Source organism: Vulpes vulpes, unplaced genomic scaffold, assembly GCF_048418805.1.
Source record: "Vulpes vulpes isolate BD-2025 unplaced genomic scaffold, VulVul3 u000000652, whole genome shotgun sequence".
In the NCBI taxonomy this organism is placed as follows: domain Eukaryota; kingdom Metazoa; phylum Chordata; class Mammalia; order Carnivora; family Canidae; genus Vulpes; species Vulpes vulpes.
This window is the reverse complement of record NW_027325771.1, coordinates 1,896,494-1,915,281: the sequence shown is the minus strand read 5'-3', so window position 1 is coordinate 1,915,281 and position 18,788 is coordinate 1,896,494. Positions and strand designations below refer to the sequence as shown.

The following is an 18,788-nucleotide window of genomic DNA, read 5'->3' as shown; positions in this document are numbered from 1 at the left end:
ATAAACTAAAATCACACTTCTCCTTCCCTAAAAAAAAAAATCTTTTCTCATATATACATTTTCCAATAATGCCTTTAGAAATACACTAAGATTACAGAAAAACTAAAATAATATGTTCAGCCATCAAGTAAGAATTGAAAAAAATTTAAATTGTGCTTTGGTATAGTGGTAATAACATGAAAGGAGGTCAAAATTAAAAAAAAAAAAGCATTTATCAAGAATTACAAAAAATTAAAACTGCAGTAAACATGAAATTATGGAGCTTCTAATAAGTCATATCTTAAAGTATTCTTCAGCTAACTGTACCATGAAAATAAGCACTAGGTTTCTGCTGCTGATGGAATTATAAACAGTAAATTAGATGTTTGAGGTAATTAGTAGGTTGCATATTATATATAGGAGCTCTGGGTTGGCCCCTTTGGTGTAAAAATGGTTGTAGGGAAGTAGTTGGTAATTTGAATTTTCTGCCCTTCTTACGGATTTTGTCACCATTATCCAGCTAATGTTTTACATATAAGGAATTTTTTAAATGATTTTAAGATTTCTTTCTGACTTAAAATTGATAAGAATATTTTAGGAGAAGTTAACTTTTTGAATTAGATAATATTTATTGCAGTCTCTGCCAACCAGAATATTCTCTAATTTTAAGCCATTAAATGCTAAAAATGTACTAATATATATAAACTGAGATTTTAGATAACTCAGTGGCATAATGATTTCTGTCTTAAAATTGATGACTAAATTTATGGACTTTATGAGGCAGTATTTTATGTGGGCTGGGAACATTAATTCATACAAATGAGTCAATATTCCTCAATTTCCTTTTAAAATGGTTTCTTTTTTAATTAATCCTAATAATATAAATGTCTTCCACAGGGAGCGTTTGGTGCCCTTCAGAAGATCTGTGAAGATTCTGCTGAGATTTTAGATAGTGATGTGTTAGATCGTCCTCTCAACATCATGATCCCCAAATTTTTGCAGTTCTTCAAGCACAGTAGTCCAAAAATAAGGTATCTATGTAGCCAATATTAAATTAATTTGTAAACTCTAAGCCTGACCACTTTAGTTTGCATTACCTAATACATTTGTGAGTGGCAAAAGATACTGATATTCTACAAAGGTGAACTTCAGTAGTTGAAATTTATTCTTTTAATAGCAAAACCATGAAACATTAACTTTTTCTGATGAAATTTTCATTGTATACAGTAGTTCTCTACCTTCTAGATGGTTAATGACATTTGTTAATGATTAACAGGCATGCGTTTCAGGTCCTTTATGTAACAAGGCTGAAATTCATAGTGTTTTGTGGTGGTTGTGTTGTTTTTAATTTATGGATCTTGCCATGTACAGATACCTTCATTTGCAACTGTGTTCAAAATTGCTCCAGTATGACATCTGGATTATTTAGTAATTGTAGATGAAGAGGTTTTTGTTTTTGTTTTTGTTTAAGATTTTATTTATTATTCCTGAAAGAGAGAGAGAGGCAGAAGCAGAGACACAGGCAGAGGGAGAAGCAGGCTCCACGCAGGGAGCCCAACGCGGGACCCGATCCCGGGACCCCAGGATCACGCCATGGGCTGAAGGCGGTGCTAAACTGCTGAGCCACCAGGGCTGCTCTAGATTAAGAGTCTTACATCTAGTTAATGTTTTGAGCATGAAGGTGGACGATTTTTGAATACACTCTGAAACCAGTAGGCCTGCTTGGCCAGAAATTAACCGTGGCCTGTTTTGTTTTCCTCTATATTTGTAGTTTCTTGAATAGTACCTAGCATATAGTTGTTAAAATATTATATTTAAATAATTAACCTTTGGCCAATTTGATTATCATCTATTATCCTATCAAACTATAATTACGATAATGCTTTCACACTATCAAAGTATGTAAGACTCCTGTTACTTCACCAGAAGTTCCCCCAACTGTGCCGTATGTTTTTTCCCTCCTCTCCAATTAACATATTTTAATCTAACTTGTCTTTTTTGTTATTGTGAAAGAGTCATTGCTCTTTTTTTTTTTTTTTGAGTCATTGCTCTTGATTGTTGCTTTGATTTTGTTGTTTCCAGTTGTCAGTGCTTTGTGCTTTTATGTAGAATAATCAAAAACCATATTACTATTTAAAGTAGAAGTTGTGCAGAATCCTAGAGGCAGTTTTAAGGATAGCCAACAGCAGGAACCTAAATGCATACGCCATTAACTGTTAGTTTAGATGTCCTTTGGAGCTTACTCCCAGATTCCAAGCTGTATTCAAAGGATTATTATTTCAAAAGGGTGAACAGAGAGTAATCAAGAATCTTTTTCTTGCTTAAATCCTCTCTTTAGCTCTTTTTCTTTTTTTCTCAATTTTATTTTAGTTACTTTTTATCTTAAGTAGTACTTAATACAGTGTGGTTCTCAGAGAAGGAACTTAATAGCTGGTCATTTATGGTAGTGTCATTGAAGTAAATAGTAACATTTCCAAAATAAAATGTTACTCCTTCTAAAATAGTTAACTAGATAGAGTTCATGTTCCCTAGGAAGTTGTCATTTAATCTTTGAATTAAGGTGATGAAAGAAAGTGTAATTTGCATATTTCTGAGAAACTCAATTTTTGGTGACCAGTTCTTAGTATTAAAAGTAAACCTGTTCTTTCATCTCAAAATCACTGCTGAACTTTTTTTTTAATTTTTTTTATTGGAGTTCAATTTGCCAACATTTAGCATGACACCCAGTGCTTATCCCGCCAAGTGCCCCCCTCAGTGCCCATCACCCAGTCACCCCAACCCCCCTGCCCACCTCCCCTTTCACTACCCCTTGTTCATTTCCCAGAGTTAGGAGTCTCTCATGTTTTGTCACCCTCACTGATATTTTCACTCATTTTTCTCTCCTTTCCCTTTATTCCCTTTCACTAATTTTTATATTCCTCAAATGAATGAGACCATATAATGTTTGTCTCTTTCCGATTGACTTATTTCACTCCACATAATACTCTCCAGGTCCATCCACGTCGAAGCAAATGGTGGGGATTTGTCGTTTCTAATGGCTGAGGAATATTCCATTGTATACATAGACCACAGCTTCTTTACCCATCATCTGTCAGTGGGCACCGAGGCTCCTTCCACAGTTTGGCTATTGTGGACATTGCTGCTATGAACAGTGGGTTGCAGGTGTTCCGGCATTTCATTGCATCTGTATCTTTGGGGTAAATCCCCAGCAGTGCAATTGCTGGGTCGTAGGGCAGATCTATTTTTAACTCTTTGAGGAACCTCCACACAGTTTTCCAGAGTGGCCGCACCAGTTCACATTCCCACCAACAGTGCAAGAGGGTTCTCCTTTCTCCACATCCTCTCCAACATTAGTGGTTTCCTGCCTTGTTAATTTTCCCCATTCTCACTGGGGTGAGGTGGGATCTCATTGTGGTTTTGATGTGTATTTCCCTGATGGCCGGTGATGCGGAGCATGTTCTCCTGTGCTTGTTGGCCATGTCTGTGTCTTCCTCTGTGAAATGTCTGTTCATGTCTTCTGCCCCATTTCATGATTGGGTTGTTTGTTTCTTTGCTGTTGAGTTTAATAAGTTCTTTATAGATCTTGGAAACTAGCCCTTGATCTGATACGTCATTTGCAAATATCTTCTCCCATTCTGTAGGTTGTCTTTTAGTTTTGTTGACTGTTTCTCTTGCTGTGCAGAAGCTTTTGATCCTGATGAAGTCCCGATACTTCATTTTTGGCTTTTGTTTCTCTTGCCTTCCTGGATGTATCTTGCAAGAAGTTGCTGTGGCCAAGTTCAAAAAGGGTGTTGCCTGCGTCTCCTCTAGGATTTTGATGGAATCTTGTCTCACATATAGATCTTTCATCCATTTTGAGTGTATCTTTGTGTCTGGTGTAAGAGAATGGTCTAGTTTCATTCTTCTGCATATGGATGTCCAATTTTCCCAGTGCCATTTATTGAAGAGACTGTCCTTTTTCCAGTGGATAGTCTTTCCTGCTTTGTCGAATATTAGTTGATTTGTTCCAACTCTCTGAAGAAAGTCCATGGTATTTTGATAGGGATTGCATTAAACGTGTAAATTGCCCTGGGTAGCATTGACATTTTCACAATATTAATTCCTCCAATCCATGAGCATGGAATATTTTTCCATCTCTTTGTGTCTTCCTCCATTTCTTTCACAAGTGTTCTGTAGTTTTTAGGGTATAGATCCTTTACCTCTTTGGTTAGGTTTATTCCTGGGTATCTTATGCTTTTGGGTCCAATTGTAAATGGGATTGACTCCTTAATTTCTCTTTCTTGTTAGTGTATAGAAATGCTCCTGATTTCTGGGCATTAATTTTGTATCCTGCCACACAGCCGAATTGTTGTATGAATTCTAGCAATCTTGGGTTGGAGTCTTTTGGGTTTTCTATGTACAGTATCATGTCATCTGCAAAGAGGGAGAGTTCGACTTCTTCTTTGCCAATTTGAATGCCTTTTATTTCTTTTTGTTGCCTGATTGCTGAGGCTAGGACTTCTAATACTATGTTGAATAGCTCACTCATGAATTTTAAGAATATAGAATGAGGCAAAGGAATGACCTATTGAAAAATCAGAACTATTTTATTTTTTAAATCGTACCACAGGTACACAAAGTTGGGTTATGATTTTTATTTTTTATTTTTTTAAAGATTTTATTATTTATTCATGAGAGTACACAGAGAGGAGACAGAGAGGCAGAGGCACAGGCGGAGGGAGAAGCAGGCTCCATGCAGGGAGCCTGACGTAGGACTCGATCCGGAGTTCCCAGGGTCACGCTCTGGGATGAAGGCAGGCGCTAAACCGTTGAGCCACCCAGGCTGCCTGGGTTATGATTTTTAGCTCATAACATTGTCATTGTGGCCCACTTCCATTTAGTCTTCAATTACTTATTATTTTTAACAATAAGCACTCAAATCTGCCACCCTGAACAAGAGCTGAGGTCTTGAGGACCATAACCCACATCTAATCCCAACTTTTTCCTTCTCTTACATTGCTAAAAAATAAGTTTATTGCGTATAGATATAAAGGGTATGTATGCCTTTGTTTTTAACTTTATAAAAAATATTTTACTGAATTTGATCTGACTTCTTAAATTTAATATTATGTTGCTAAGATTCATCCATATTTTGTCATTATAGCTCATTTGTTTTGACTATGGCATACTACTAGGCATGACGATTACACTATTTACTCATGCTCTTCCTCAACCCTCCTCTCCCCTTCTGGCCTTTGGGTGGCTTCCAGGTATTTGCTCTTGTGGATAGTGGTGCTGAAAGCATTTATTTGGTTGTCTCCTTTGGTCTATTTGCAAGAGTTTCTCTAGGAAGACATAAAATTTTGGGGGAGGAGCTTCTGGGACATAAGGCAAATAACAAGGAGAGAACCACCAGAATTGTCCAGAGCGGTTGCATCAAATAGTACTATTAACAAAGCACAAGATTCTCGGGATGCACACATTCAGCCTTTAGTATTGTCATATATTTTAGTTTTTGCCAGTCAAATAGATTAAAAATTGTGTTTTGTTATTAATTCAGTGGTTTACTTTTCTGTCATTAGTCATGTTGAACATCTTGTCATAGGTTTATTGGCTAGCTGTGGTACCTTTTTGTCTTTTTCTCTTGGGTTATCAGAAGAGGCAAACAGGACAGACGATAAAATTCCATGATGAATACTGTGGGAAAGTAATGAGACTAAGGGGTTAGACTGTGATTCACAGGTATCGTACATAGGTTTTCTCTAAAGGTAGCATGTGCAGAGACCCTGAACAAAGTAAAGTAGCACATCTTCGAAAGGTCAAGGAGGAGGACATTTAAAACAGGGAACAGCAAGTATAAAGGCTCTGGAGTTGGGGACAAGCCTTTTACAGTGACAAAAGAAGAAAGCTTTGTAGTACAGTAAGAAATGAAGTTTAGGAGAGCAGAGTAACCACATTATAATGGAATGTCTAGGTCTGTAGTCTGCAAACTGTGACCCATGGGGCCAAATTCAGCCCATAATAGGAGCTAAGAGTGATTTTATATTTTAAAAGGTTGTGTTTGGGGAATGGGGGATGAAGTGCCACAGAGCTCTTAGAATATTTGCCATCTGAGTTTCTGTAGGAAAAGTAGATTGTGGGAAAAAAAAGAAAAAAAAAAGTAGATTGTGGTGGGGTTTTTTGTTTGTTTTTTGGAGTAATCTGAACAATGGTGTGATGTGATATTCATGTGTATCTAAAAGGTTGTGGTAGGGTTTGGTATAGCAGAAGTTAGCCAGTTAGAGCCCGTTGGAGTAATCCTAGTAGGAAATTATAGCTTGGACTAGGGAAAAAATGAGGTTGGTAAGAAGTGATTGGGTTATGGGTGTGTTTTTAAAGGTGGTGCCATTAGGAATTGCTGTGGAGTTGAGTTGGCTAGATCTAAACATAAAGATCGGAGAGTTTTTCTCATTTTTAGTTTTAAAAGGAATAAATATAAACCCACTATGTTAAAATCTGTACGTATATAAAATAAATTTCCATTATGTTTCCATCCGCCTTCCCACTCTTCAGAGGTATCCACTATTAAAAATGTGCAGTGTCCTTTCTGACACATTGTACTTTCAGAGAAGTACTAACAATGTTCTAGAACCTGTGTTTTTCACTTAATATTCATATTCTGTGTTGAATATACAAAGTTTATTCTTTTAAGGTTATGTATTTGTGTATATATATATGTACATATGTATTTATATATACATATGTATTTATACATAAATACATATATTTATAGCTATATATACACCATAATTATTTTATGGAGGAGTATTTTAAGTTCCTGTTAGTCTTCTGTAAATAGAAAAAAGCTGCAGTGTGCATGTGTTAAATTTTAAATTTTGTTTCTAGGTCTCATGCTGTTGCATGTGTCAATCAGTTTATCATCAGTAGGACTCAAGCTCTGATGTTGCACATTGATTCTTTTATTGAGGTAAGATTTGTCTCCCTCCCCCCCACCCCCTTTGCTTTCAGGAAAGTTAGATGTTAAATTATTTCTGGTGGTATTAAAATTGGATATAGTGTAGACTTTGTGACTTTTGTTGACTTATATTAAAACATTTTCCTTCTGTTAAACTTTTTAATGTACAATACAAACATTGATTATGGTATGTGGGTGTTTAATATCTTGACTAGATATTTTTTTTATTTGAATATACTATTCAAATTCCAAATATAAATTGAATCTCCCAGTTCACTTTAGTATTTGAAATATAAAACATCAGTGAGTCTGAATAATCTTAACAAAGAATCTGAAGGCACAGACTAAACCATTGTAGAATTAGAGGTGTCAGGAAAAAATTGACTCTTAAATCTCAGCAAGTGTTTCTAAAGACCCTTTTATACCTTATACTTTATACCTAAAAGCAGAAAGACAACGTAAGCATGTTTTTCTTGCCATAAACCCTAAGCAGTAGAATTCTTCAGAGCTACTACTACCTGGTAACAGCAATCGTAAACAGGTTGGTTTTGTTGTTGTTGTTGTTGTTGTTTAAGATTTTATTTATTCATGAGAGACACAGAGAGGCAGAGCCATAGGCAGAGGGAGAGCAGGCTCTATGCAGGGAGCCTGATGTGGGACTCGGATCATAGGACCCCGGGGTCACGCCCTGAGCTTAAGGCAGACGCTCAACCACTGAGCCACCCAGGCGTCCTGTGAACAAGTCATTAAAATTCTCTAAGCACTTCACTTATATTTTCATTAAATGAAAGTCTATTCCTTCAGCTTTTTTTTTTTTTCTTTTAAGACTTATCTATTTATTTATTTTTAGAGAGCCAGCTTGGGTTGGAGGAGGGGGCAAGAATCTCAAGCAAACTTCCTCTGAGTGTGGAGCCCAATGTAGGGCTTGATCTTACACCCATGAGATGATGACATGAGCCAGAATCAATAGTCTCACTGACTAAGCCATCCTAGGCACACACTCCCCACTCCCCAGCCCCAGTTCTTCTTAAAAATTTTGGAGGCCATCCTGCTAGTATTCTTGTTGGGACAATTAAGAGAAAAGGGGGGGATGCTGTCATAATTTTTCCTCAAAACTTAAATTGACCAGCTTCTTTCTGAGCATTTCTTACTGGTAGACTAGGAGTAGTAGCCATAAAGATCCTCTAGCCATTTAAAAGTTGAAACTAAAACATGAGTCTTCAGTGTATATTTACTGAGTCATACTCTGAATCAGACACTGTGCTTGGTGCTAGGGATACATAAATTTTATGCCTACACTTTGATGTAGAGGGTAGTGGATAATGTTAGAGGTCTTAGAATAAGACTACCTGAGTTCAAATAAAGCTCAGCCCTACAGCCGTTAACCTTGGGCACATAATTTAACTGATGTTTTCAGTTTCATCATCTGTATAATGAGGCTAATAATAGATCTATCTCTTGGATTGTTAAAAAGATATTTGCTGTAACTAAATTAGAACAATGCCTGCTACAGAATAAGCAAGTGTACAGGTTAGCTACAGCTATTATTATTTTTAGAATTCGTAATTTTAGTAGTAGCTCTTCTTAGTATTTCACAGCTTAAAAAGGGAACAAGGATAGATATACCAAAATCTTACACAGAAATATAATTTAGAATAAAAGAAATAAAATTCTCTTCTGAAAGCTTTTGCATTCCACATGAACTTTAGCACTTAGCAAGTGGAGCAGAAACGTTTACCAACATTTTAAAATATTCCCATTGGTGTTAAATACCATGTTAACACTTCTTTGCTTCTTGGTAATCCTAAAAGATTTGAGCAGTTTTCCATCCTATAGGAGGAGCAAACCTCCAGACACATCGTAGGCCCTCAACCCATTTGCTAAATGAATCGTTTATTTAATTATTTTTTTTTCCTCAGGGGCAAATATTAAGTCTGCTGAGTCTGACAATATTGAATGAAAAGTGTATTGGTTACTAACAGTGGCTAAGACCTACCTTGGCAAAGATAGATATTGTACTTAAGACAAAGACATCAGATTAAATAAAGAATGTGCATATAAAACATGATTTAAAAAGGAAGTACAGAGTGTCAAATGCAGAGGCAGGACTTGGGGAAGTGAAGTTTTTAAAATTTTGCCACAATACTTCACATGCTGTCACATTTGATACTTGAATTTCTCCATTGTCTTACCTCCCTTGTAATAAGATTTCAGGTTCATCTATTTGGAGATGGTCTGTGATTTTTGAGATGGGACACATTGGATTTTTCCTGTCTTTTTAATGATCTTTTTACTATTTTGAAGTCTGTGCAGTTAAAGAAAAATTCAGAAATGAGAGGGGGAAGGCTGTTTTTTCTTCTCACATGTCCATTTTGCAACCCGTACAAAAGAGAACTTGTTCTCCTAGTGGAGGCTAGTTGGTACAGTGAAATGAGTGTGGACCTAAAATTCCATGAAAACCATTTTCAGATTCCCCCTGCCTAGCAAGTTACATAACTTCTAAACTTACTTTATCTGTAAAATTGAATCATAATGTCTTGAAGATGAAATGAAATAGCCTGTTGTTTATTCAGGCTTTTTTCCCCCATAACCTTGGTGACAAACTTGTTAAGAACAGCTTGAGACCAGTGGCTGCTTTTGCTGTTTCCTCAGTAGTTGACTTGGTGATGAGCAGCAGTTTGGGGTTAAGGCTATTTCTCCATTGTTGATGCTTCTTAAGAACTTACACCTGTTACTACCTTAAGACTCAGGATTGGTAGAAATAATCTCTTGACAGTTCCTCTGAAGGAAAATCAAATTGTGTCTTAAAGATTATCCTCTGGGTGAGCTAGATGAATGCCCCGTGTCCTAATGACACTATTTTATTCTCACAAACTAAAAGTTATCTTAAAACACAGCCAATCATTGTTTCCAAAAGAATGGCGTTAGATCATTTTATCAAAATCACAGTTTCTGGCAATTACCATCCTACATTTAATTAATTGTTTTTACAACTTAATATTGCAGTTCAGTTGATTCAGTCTTTATTTGTACCTTATCTTAGAGTTTCTTTAAATGTTACTTACAGATGACTGGTTGTTATGTATAAACCTTTCTAATATATTGGATGCTTAACTAGAAAACAATGTTTCTTATGCAATAGAATCTCTTTGCTTTGGCTGGTGATGAAGAACCAGAGGTACGGAAAAATGTGTGCCGGGCACTTGTGATGTTGCTTGAAGTTCGAATGGATCGCCTGCTTCCTCACATGCATAACATAGTTGAGGTAATACAGGGGACTTAAAAGCTCATTCCTCCTTTTTCCCCCCCAAGAAAAATCTTGGGAACAAAATGTATAATGTTAGATTTATTTAAGACATTTGGCGGCAGATAACTGAAAAACACTTCATAATGGTCTTAAAAATATGGTGACTTTCATGAGATTAAAGAGGTTTATAAAGAGGGAAATTTACTTAAAGGAAAAGAGCTGTTAACCAGAAGAACACAAAATAATTTAAATATTTCTATGTTAATTAGATATGTGTTAGACCAAATGATCACTAAAACTGTTAAATTAAGTGGCACATTCTTATGTCTTTGGAGTTTGGAATTAAAGTTAAGTGTTTGCTTTCCATCCATTGCTGGTAATATTGATCTGACCCACTTAACGATTTATGGTAAAAGTGAAATTTCTGAGACGAAAATACATAATTGTTATAGTTAGTTCCAGCAAACCATTTAGATATTAAAAGACTGTTTCAGTCCCTCTGCAATTAAAATAATTTTACTAGGAGATTCTGAGTATACGTTGATCAAGAGTTAACCATATTTAAAGGAAGTAATACATAGTAACAAAATAAAATTATTATTAGAACAAAACTTGTTTGGACAATAGTCCTGCTAGAATCAAATTGTATGACCTAATTTTTATATTACTGGCTATAGTTGTACATTAGTATATAGCTTGCAAATGTATTAAATAATATGGTGGTGGTGTTTTTTTTTTTTTAAGATTTTATTTATGAGAGAGAGAGCACGAGCAGGGTGAGAGGCAGAGGGAGAAGCAGGCTCCCCACTAAGCAGGGAGCCCAATGTGGGGCTTGATCCTGGGACTCGGGATCATGACCTGAGCTGAAGGGAGACACTTAACCAACTGAGCCACCCAGGAGCCCCTAAATAATAAGGTGTAGATCCTTTTTTCACTTCCAGAGATTTATATGGTATGCAGAAGGAAGATCTTTTTTTAAAGAATGGGGGTCTGACACTTGTAAGAAAAAGGCCAGCATCTACAGTGTACAGCAACTCCTTTTCCAAAACCTAAGGAAAGATCATTGTAGAGGTAAAGATAGGCAGCAGGATTAGGTGGGAATAAGTGATGAACCTGTTCTCCCTGAAGTGCTTAGAAGAATCAGGTTGAGTTGGTTGAAAGTTCAGTGCAAGTTGGAGCTAACCAGAAAGTTTTAGCATTTGCTGGGGTCGAGTCACAGCTGGGAGCCTAACTTACAGGGCCACAGTTAGTTAGCAGTACTCAGCTAGGTAGTAGGACACCACGTGGAATGTAATAGCGGCTGGCCTATCACGACTGTTGCGTTGCCACATTTTGCCACATGAGATGGCAAATTTTTAATCAGGCAAAGGATAAATACAAAGACTTCATGCAACACTTGACCTCATTTCCAGGCTTGGGTACATTGGAAAAACATATGTGTGCCTTTGATTAGATTTATTTGTTTTAACACAAAGTTTGTTTTTGTTTTGTTTTTTTTTAAGAGGGGTAGGCGCTGCCTTTGGGTAAATTTAAGATCAGTTATTCCTACAATTAAGAGTGAATTTGGTTTGGCGTGTTGGAAACTACAGTTGCACTAGGAAATGTCCCTACTTCCTTCTAAATATTAAAAAATTTACTTTTGTATTTGTATAGTATATCACTTTACATATGTGAAAATATATACAAGAGACAGCTTGAGTTATGTTATTAAAAGATTCTTCATTTTAAAGAAAGATATAATGGAGTTTTTTATTTTGATCTTTCTAAGAAGACAATTTTTAATTAATACAGGTTTAAAATCTCAAGGGTTTCATAAAATACACCTGTATAGAAGCAGATACACCTTTCGTGATTTGAACACTTTTCATTAGGCAGCATTCTAAAGTGGTGGTTAAGTTTGGCTGCATTTTAGAGTTGACTCGGAAACTTTTTGAAAAATCCAAACCCTGGGTTGAGAATCACTGTAAAGTTAAAGCAGTAGCAGAGGACCTTTAACTTGCTAAAAAAATAATTAGGTTTATTTTAGTTTTATAACTTAAATTGATTAACATTAATTCTTTGTTTTCAGTACATGCTACAGAGGACACAAGATCAAGATGAAAATGTGGCTTTAGAAGCTTGTGAATTCTGGCTCACTTTGGCTGAGCAACCCATATGCAAAGATGTACTTGTCAGGCATCTTCCTAAGTAAGTGTTCCTTCTTTTGCATGGTACCTTGTTCTTAAAATTAACAGTAATTGCTCATTTTTACATTTTTTAGATGACATTCTTCTGCCATCAGGGAATGAAGTTCTAAAAAGTCAGACTTAATTTTACTTGGCATAACTTGGTTATAACTAAAGAGATTTTTCAGGAAGCCATTGTTTTTTGTTTTCGGTGTTTTGTGTTTTTTGTTTTTTTAACTACGGATGGTTTATTCTAAATCATAATTTTGGATAATTCATGGCACAGTTCTTTTTTAATTATTTCAATTTGACTGGACTCTGATGGGGTTTTTTTTTCCCCCTCAAAAACTGATTTTCCAATAGTTATAGATGTTTTCTAGTTTTTTTTATTAGCCTGTTATTAAGCCCATTTGTAATGCTGTTACATCGGGTTTTAAAAAATACTTTTTTCCAATTTTATTGAGATATAATTGACATAAAACATATTGTGCTGGTTTTAGGTGTACAACATAATGATTTGATACATATATTAAAATTACTTCTAAAAGTAATGCTTACTTTTTTCTTTTTATTTTTTTTTATTTTTTTTTTTTTTAATTTTTATTTATTTATGATAGTCACAGAGAGAGAGAGAGAGAGAGAGAGAGGCAGAGACACAGGCAGAGGGAGAAGCAGGCTCCATGCACCGGTAGCCTGATGTGGGATTCGATCCCGGGTCTCCAGGATCGCGCCCTGGGCCAAAGACAAGCGCCAAACCGCTGCGCCACCCAGGGATCCCTACTTTTTTCTTTTTAAAATAAATACAGCCTCGTAGAAAAACATTAAAATTGGAAATTTTCAGGAGTACCCAGGTGGCTCAGTTGTTTCAGTGTCTGCTTTTAGCTCACTCAGGTCATGACCCTGGGATTGAGCCCCATGACAGCCTGTTGAGTGGGCAGTCTGCTTCTGCCTCTGTCCCCACTGTGCTCTCTCTCAAATAAATAAAATCTTTAAAAAATAATAATAATAATTTTCACCACCCTGAGTGATCAGTATGAGTAGTTTTGATATGTTGTCTTTGATTTTTTTTTTCTGTGTTAGTGCCATACACCAAATAGCATTTATTCAGAGTATTGGGGAGGGAATTAAATGTAATAGTCTGTAAAAAGTACTTCATGTGGTGTCTAGCTGTATTTAGTGCTTAAAATTTTGATTATACTATTTTTTTTATTCTTTTCAGTTCTGTTTTATGCAGTTTCCTCTGTATCATCATTTTTTAAATTTTGAGTACTTTTCTCTCATGGTGTGCATACTATGTATATTAATTGACTCTTCTGTTATTGAATATTTAAATTGTTTGCCCTTTTTTTAAATCATAAATAATGGTCGAGTCAGCATCTTTCTTTGTCCATAAGTGGTTACTTCTTTCAGGTAGAAATCTCATTAGAGAGGAAGAAAGAGAAAGACAGTGGGGAAGGGCAGAGGGAGAGGGAGAGACTCTGAGGCTGACTTCATGGCCAGCGTGGAGCCTGACCCGGGGCTCAACCTCACAACCCTGAGACCATGACCACCCAGGTGCCCCTCAGGTAGAAAGCTTTACAAGTGAATTTTACCAAGGTCATAGGGGCATAAATACTTCAAATTGTTGTGTGGTAAAGTCAGCACCAGTGTCCCAGCCTATTGCATGCAGTCTTAGCCATCTGGATGAGCAAAAACCAAAGCCGCTTGTTTAGTTTGTTACAATATTGGTGGGGTCACATTTTTTCAGATGTTTACATTGCTTGGATGATCTCATTTTCATGTCCATAAAGTTCTTTTTCAGTAAATCCTTTTTCCACCCAGAAAGCAGCAGTTGCTTCTCTATTTTGTTCTACTCTCTGGAGTTTATTTGGGAATAAAGTGCCAGGTGTTGTGCTAAATGGATTTTCTCTCTTTAGGAAATCCATATATTAATTTTTTCTCCCTAACTTATGCCACTTTTATAATATGCTGGATATCTATCTACAAGAGAACACAGCAGTGGAGAGAGAGAAGCAGGCTTGCCCATCAAGCAGGGAGCCCAATGCAGGGCTCAACCCCAGGACCCTGGGATCATGCATGACCTGAGCTAAGGGCAGCCGCTTAACTGACTGAGCCATCCAGGCACCCCTATATGCTGGATTCTTACTATAGGACTGTATGACTCTAAAAGTCATATAAACATTGATTCACATAAACTGAAGAAATTCTGTTAATTTAAACCCAAGCTATAACATTAGGAAGTAGTTGATAATTTGCAATTTTAGCTTCATGCTCCTACTCGGTCATTACACTAATAAAACCTAAATATCTTTAAAGCAAGCAAGAACTTGGTAGCAGGTTATAAGAGCAGAACTCAATCATTTTGCTGTGCTAATTATTGCTGACATTAAATAACCCAAGTCCGTGATAACTGGCTTTTATTTATATGTCTTCCAAACCATTGGTTTGGGATCCATTTTTATATTAAACAAGGCTTTTATTTTTCATTTGAATAATATATTTTGAGAACTGGAGAATATCAGCATTGATCTGATGCTAAGATAGAAAATATAATAAAAGATACTAGTTTTTCCTAGTATTGTTAACTAGACTCGTTTTTATTATGAGCAAAAATTATTTGCTTAGGAGTAAAAATTGTATATGTAGTGAGAACTATCTTATTAGTGTGAACTCACATACAAAGCACCAAAGTGACAAGGGATGATGGTAAGTTCTTTTATCTGGGGGCACCTCGGTGGCACAGCAGTTGAGTGTCTGCCTTCGGCTCAGGGCACAATCCTGGCGTCCCAGCATTGGGCTCCCTGCAGGGAGCCTGCTTGCTTCTCCCTCTGCCTGTGTCTCTGCCTCTCTCTGTCTCATAAATAAATGAATAAAATCTTTTTAAAAAAAATTTTTTTTTACTTGTTTCTGGGCTCTTGGTCTTTTCTTTTTTTTCTTTCTTTTTTAGCCACTATTATCTTTTGATTATTAAATATTTAATCATATATATTTTCCTATCTGGTAGAGCAAGTCTTCATTTCTTTTTTTATCCCAGTTATTTTGGCTTTTCCTCACCTTTATTCTTATGCAATAGTATCTCCTGACACTGTTAAATGGATTAATCCACATAAAATAAGTAACCTAATGCCTAGTCCATATTTTAGGTCTCAGGATACATTCATGGTTGCAGTTAACATTATTGCCTTCCCATGATGTTGCATTAAAAATTCTCTTCCTGTTGGGACTCCTACGTGGCTCATTTGGTAAAACATGCGACCCTTGATCTCAGGGTTGTGAGTTCAAGCCCCATGTTGGGGATTGAGCTTTTATTTATTTATTTATTTTTTAAGATTTATCTATTTATTCATGAGAGGCACACAGAGAGAGGCAGGGACACAGGCAGAGGGAGAAGCAGGCTCCATGCAGGGAGCCCGCCGTGGGACTCGATCCCAGGACTCCAGGATCACACCCTGGGCTGAAGGTGGCGCTAAACCGCTGAGCCACCCGGGCTGCCCTAGAGCTTACTTTTAAAAAGAAAGGGAAAAAATTTCTCTCTTTTTTTTCCCATTGGTTACATGAGGCAATTAGACCTAAAAATAATAAACTGCCATACAAGATTGGAATTCATCAGACATGTGGCACATTGCCGCATGGTCAGAGTTAATTTCCATATCTCAGTTTCCAGCTTCATTTTCTTGACCAGCTTAGCATTCCCTTATTTCCTGCACATTTTTTCGTTCTTTCTTTCTCTGGCACAGACATCATAATCCACAGGTCAACTCTACTGACCATAAACTTCCAGCTACCCTGCATTTCCCCTGCTCTGCTCTAAAAACTGTCTTTGCTTCTTGTCTTGTGTTTTTGGGAAAATTACACCACCAGGAGAATTGATGGCTATAGAAATCCATGGTTTTTACTGTCACGTGGACTCTTCACGCTGCCAACTTTTCTTTTTTCAGATCCTCTTTTATCTTCCATTCACTAGAGCAACTGTTCAAACCTTCATTGTTCTTCTGAATTCTCTTCTTTCATCCTGAGCACTTCTGCTTTATAGGGAAAATAAATGACCCTTCATCTTGCCCCACAACTTAAAGATAGATTTTCACGTGGGTTGTCTTCACCTAACCAGTCTTTCTCCTGATGGTCTTGGATAGCATAATCTTTTCTTCAGGGACCTCACTCTATCAAATATAGATACATTCTCTCTTTGAACGTGATCTTTCACTTCTTTCTCCATAACTTTACCATTTTTTCCATCTTAAAAGGAATAAAGGGTGAGGCGCCTGGGTGGCTCAGTGTTGAGCGTCTGCCTTTGTCTCAGGGTATGACCCCGGGGTCCCGGAATCAAGTCTCACATCAGGCTCCCTGCATGGAGCCTGCTTCTCCCTCTGCCTGTGTCTCTGCTTCTCTCCCTGTGTCTCTTGTGAATAAATAAAATAAAAATCTTAAAAAGGCGGGGGCTCACTGTCTTTACAGTCTGCCATCTGTCCTCCCTATTTCCCCAAAGTTCCAACGATGATTTTTTCTTTAAAGATTTTAGGTAGGTATTCATGAGAAACAGGCAGAGGGAGAAGCAGGCTCCCTGCGGGGAGGCCGACACAGGACTCGATCTCAGGATCCTGGGGCCACTCCCTGAGCTGAAGGCAGATGCTCAACTGCTGAGCCACCCAGGCGTCCCAAAGATGAATGATTTTTTTTATTGGTGATGGAAATGAATCTGACTCAGCTGCAAAATGCCTATAGCTTATGAAACTGGGTTTTATTATAAATTTTATATAGTCGTGTTATATTAGCTATAATGTTAAATTACTATTAATCTGTATTTTAGAATTTAGAAGGACTTTAAACATAAAAGTGTCACTGTCCCCCCTCCCCCCTTTTTTTTATGTATATATCTCTAGGGAATTTTAAACCCCACTGCTTTCTTTTCCCTATTACTATTCCTTTAGTTAACAAGGGTTTATAATATTCTCTCCTTGGTGACAGAGTTGTACTCACAGTTGGTATTGCACATATATTTATTTAATTGACATTAAAGGATTTAACTCTTTGAATAAAGCCTCTACAAAGGCCTAACACATGAATGTAGAGAGTGAGCATTTCTTATGTCTGGTATGGGGGAAGAAAATTATTTTTGGTGTTAGGCCAGCCTGATTTTGAATTCTGACTTTCCCATTATTTAAAATTAATGACCTTGTGAAAATATTGTAACCTCTCTAAGCATTAGTTGACTCCTCTGTAAAATGGTGATCATAATACCTTTCTCAATAGGTTTTCAGGGAAGTGCTTATTAATAAGCCCACTGCTGGTGGTCATGAGTATGAACTTCTTTTGTCTATTCACACTTCGCAAGCCACCACAAACAGTGAAAGGTAGAATTCAGAAGCCAGAGAACTGTGGACTTTTTTTGTTTGTTTTTTAAGATTTTATTTATTTTGAGAGACAGAGCGCATGTGAGCACATATGTACCCTCGGAGGCAGGGTAGGAGCGTGGGAGAGAAAAGAATCCCAAGCATACTCAGGTTGAGCACTGAGCACAGAGGTGTACGTGGACTTGATCTCCTGGCCCTGAGATCATAAACTGAGCCTGAACCAAGAATTGGATGTTCAACTGACTGAGCCACCCAAGCGTCCCTAGAACTGTGAACTTTTTAAATGCTTCCCAAGTGTTTTCGTAACTTTTTATCCCCAGTAGACTCTTAAGTGTGTGACGAGCCAGTGAGAAAGGAAATCATCAAAACTTAAGAAACTAGTCAGGGGCAGCCCTGGTGGCGCAGCGGTTTAGCGCCGCCTTCGGCCCAGGACGTGTGATCCTGGAGACCCAGGATCAAGTCCCACATCGGGCTCCCTGCATGGAGCCTGCTTCTCCCTCTGCCTGTGTCTCTGCCTCTCTGTGTGTGTCTTCCATGAATAAATAAATAAAATCTTTAAAAAAGAAAATAAAAAGAAACTAGTCAAAGTTTAAAATTCTCATAGCTACAAAAGGAATTGAAGTTAGTATTTTGACCTTTTCTTACATAAACTGGTAAATTTTTTTAACTATCCCAGATACCTGGGATCCCACGTTTACAGACATCTTGATTGTGTCTTAATCACTACATTAATACTTCAGATTGGATATGATATCCCAATTTCAATAATTTTTTATTGGAAATGTAAGTTCTTCATTTCTTAATACATTAAAATTTCCTATGTTCTTTATTGAAGACTATAACAGACTATACCTTTGTTGATAAAGCTCTTTCATTTTTGCATTATTTAGGATAAATTACTTTAGACCTAATATATTTTACATTTTAAACACTATCATCTCTCATTAAAAGGAGTGCAAATACTGAATGTAGGCTCATTGTAAAAATGTCACAATATTTTGAAATACATGATTAATTTTATCCCTTTTTCGCCTATTCAGTTCTCTCTCCAAAAATACTTTTTTTTTTTTTTTTTGTATTTTTTGTATATCATTCCTATATAGTCTTTTTAT

At 36.7% G+C, this 18,788-nt stretch overlaps 1 protein-coding gene across 4 annotated transcripts in view; it reads left to right on the top strand.

The window, feature by feature from the left end:
- Positions 1–18,788, top strand: part of TNPO1 (transportin 1) — a 60,405-nt gene that overhangs the window by 11,772 nt on the left and 29,845 nt on the right. For all 4 annotated transcript variants that reach the window (XR_011999152.1, XM_072745350.1, XM_072745352.1 and 1 more), the window contains 4 exons: positions 877–1,010; positions 6,844–6,925; positions 10,056–10,178; positions 12,229–12,347. Coding sequence is in view for 3 of the 4 variants with exons in the window: in XM_072745350.1 (XP_072601451.1) it covers positions 877–1,010; positions 6,844–6,925; positions 10,056–10,178; positions 12,229–12,347 (458 nt within the window). In the remaining variant the exon portion in view is untranslated. The remainder of the gene's footprint in view (positions 1–876; positions 1,011–6,843; positions 6,926–10,055; positions 10,179–12,228; positions 12,348–18,788) is intronic.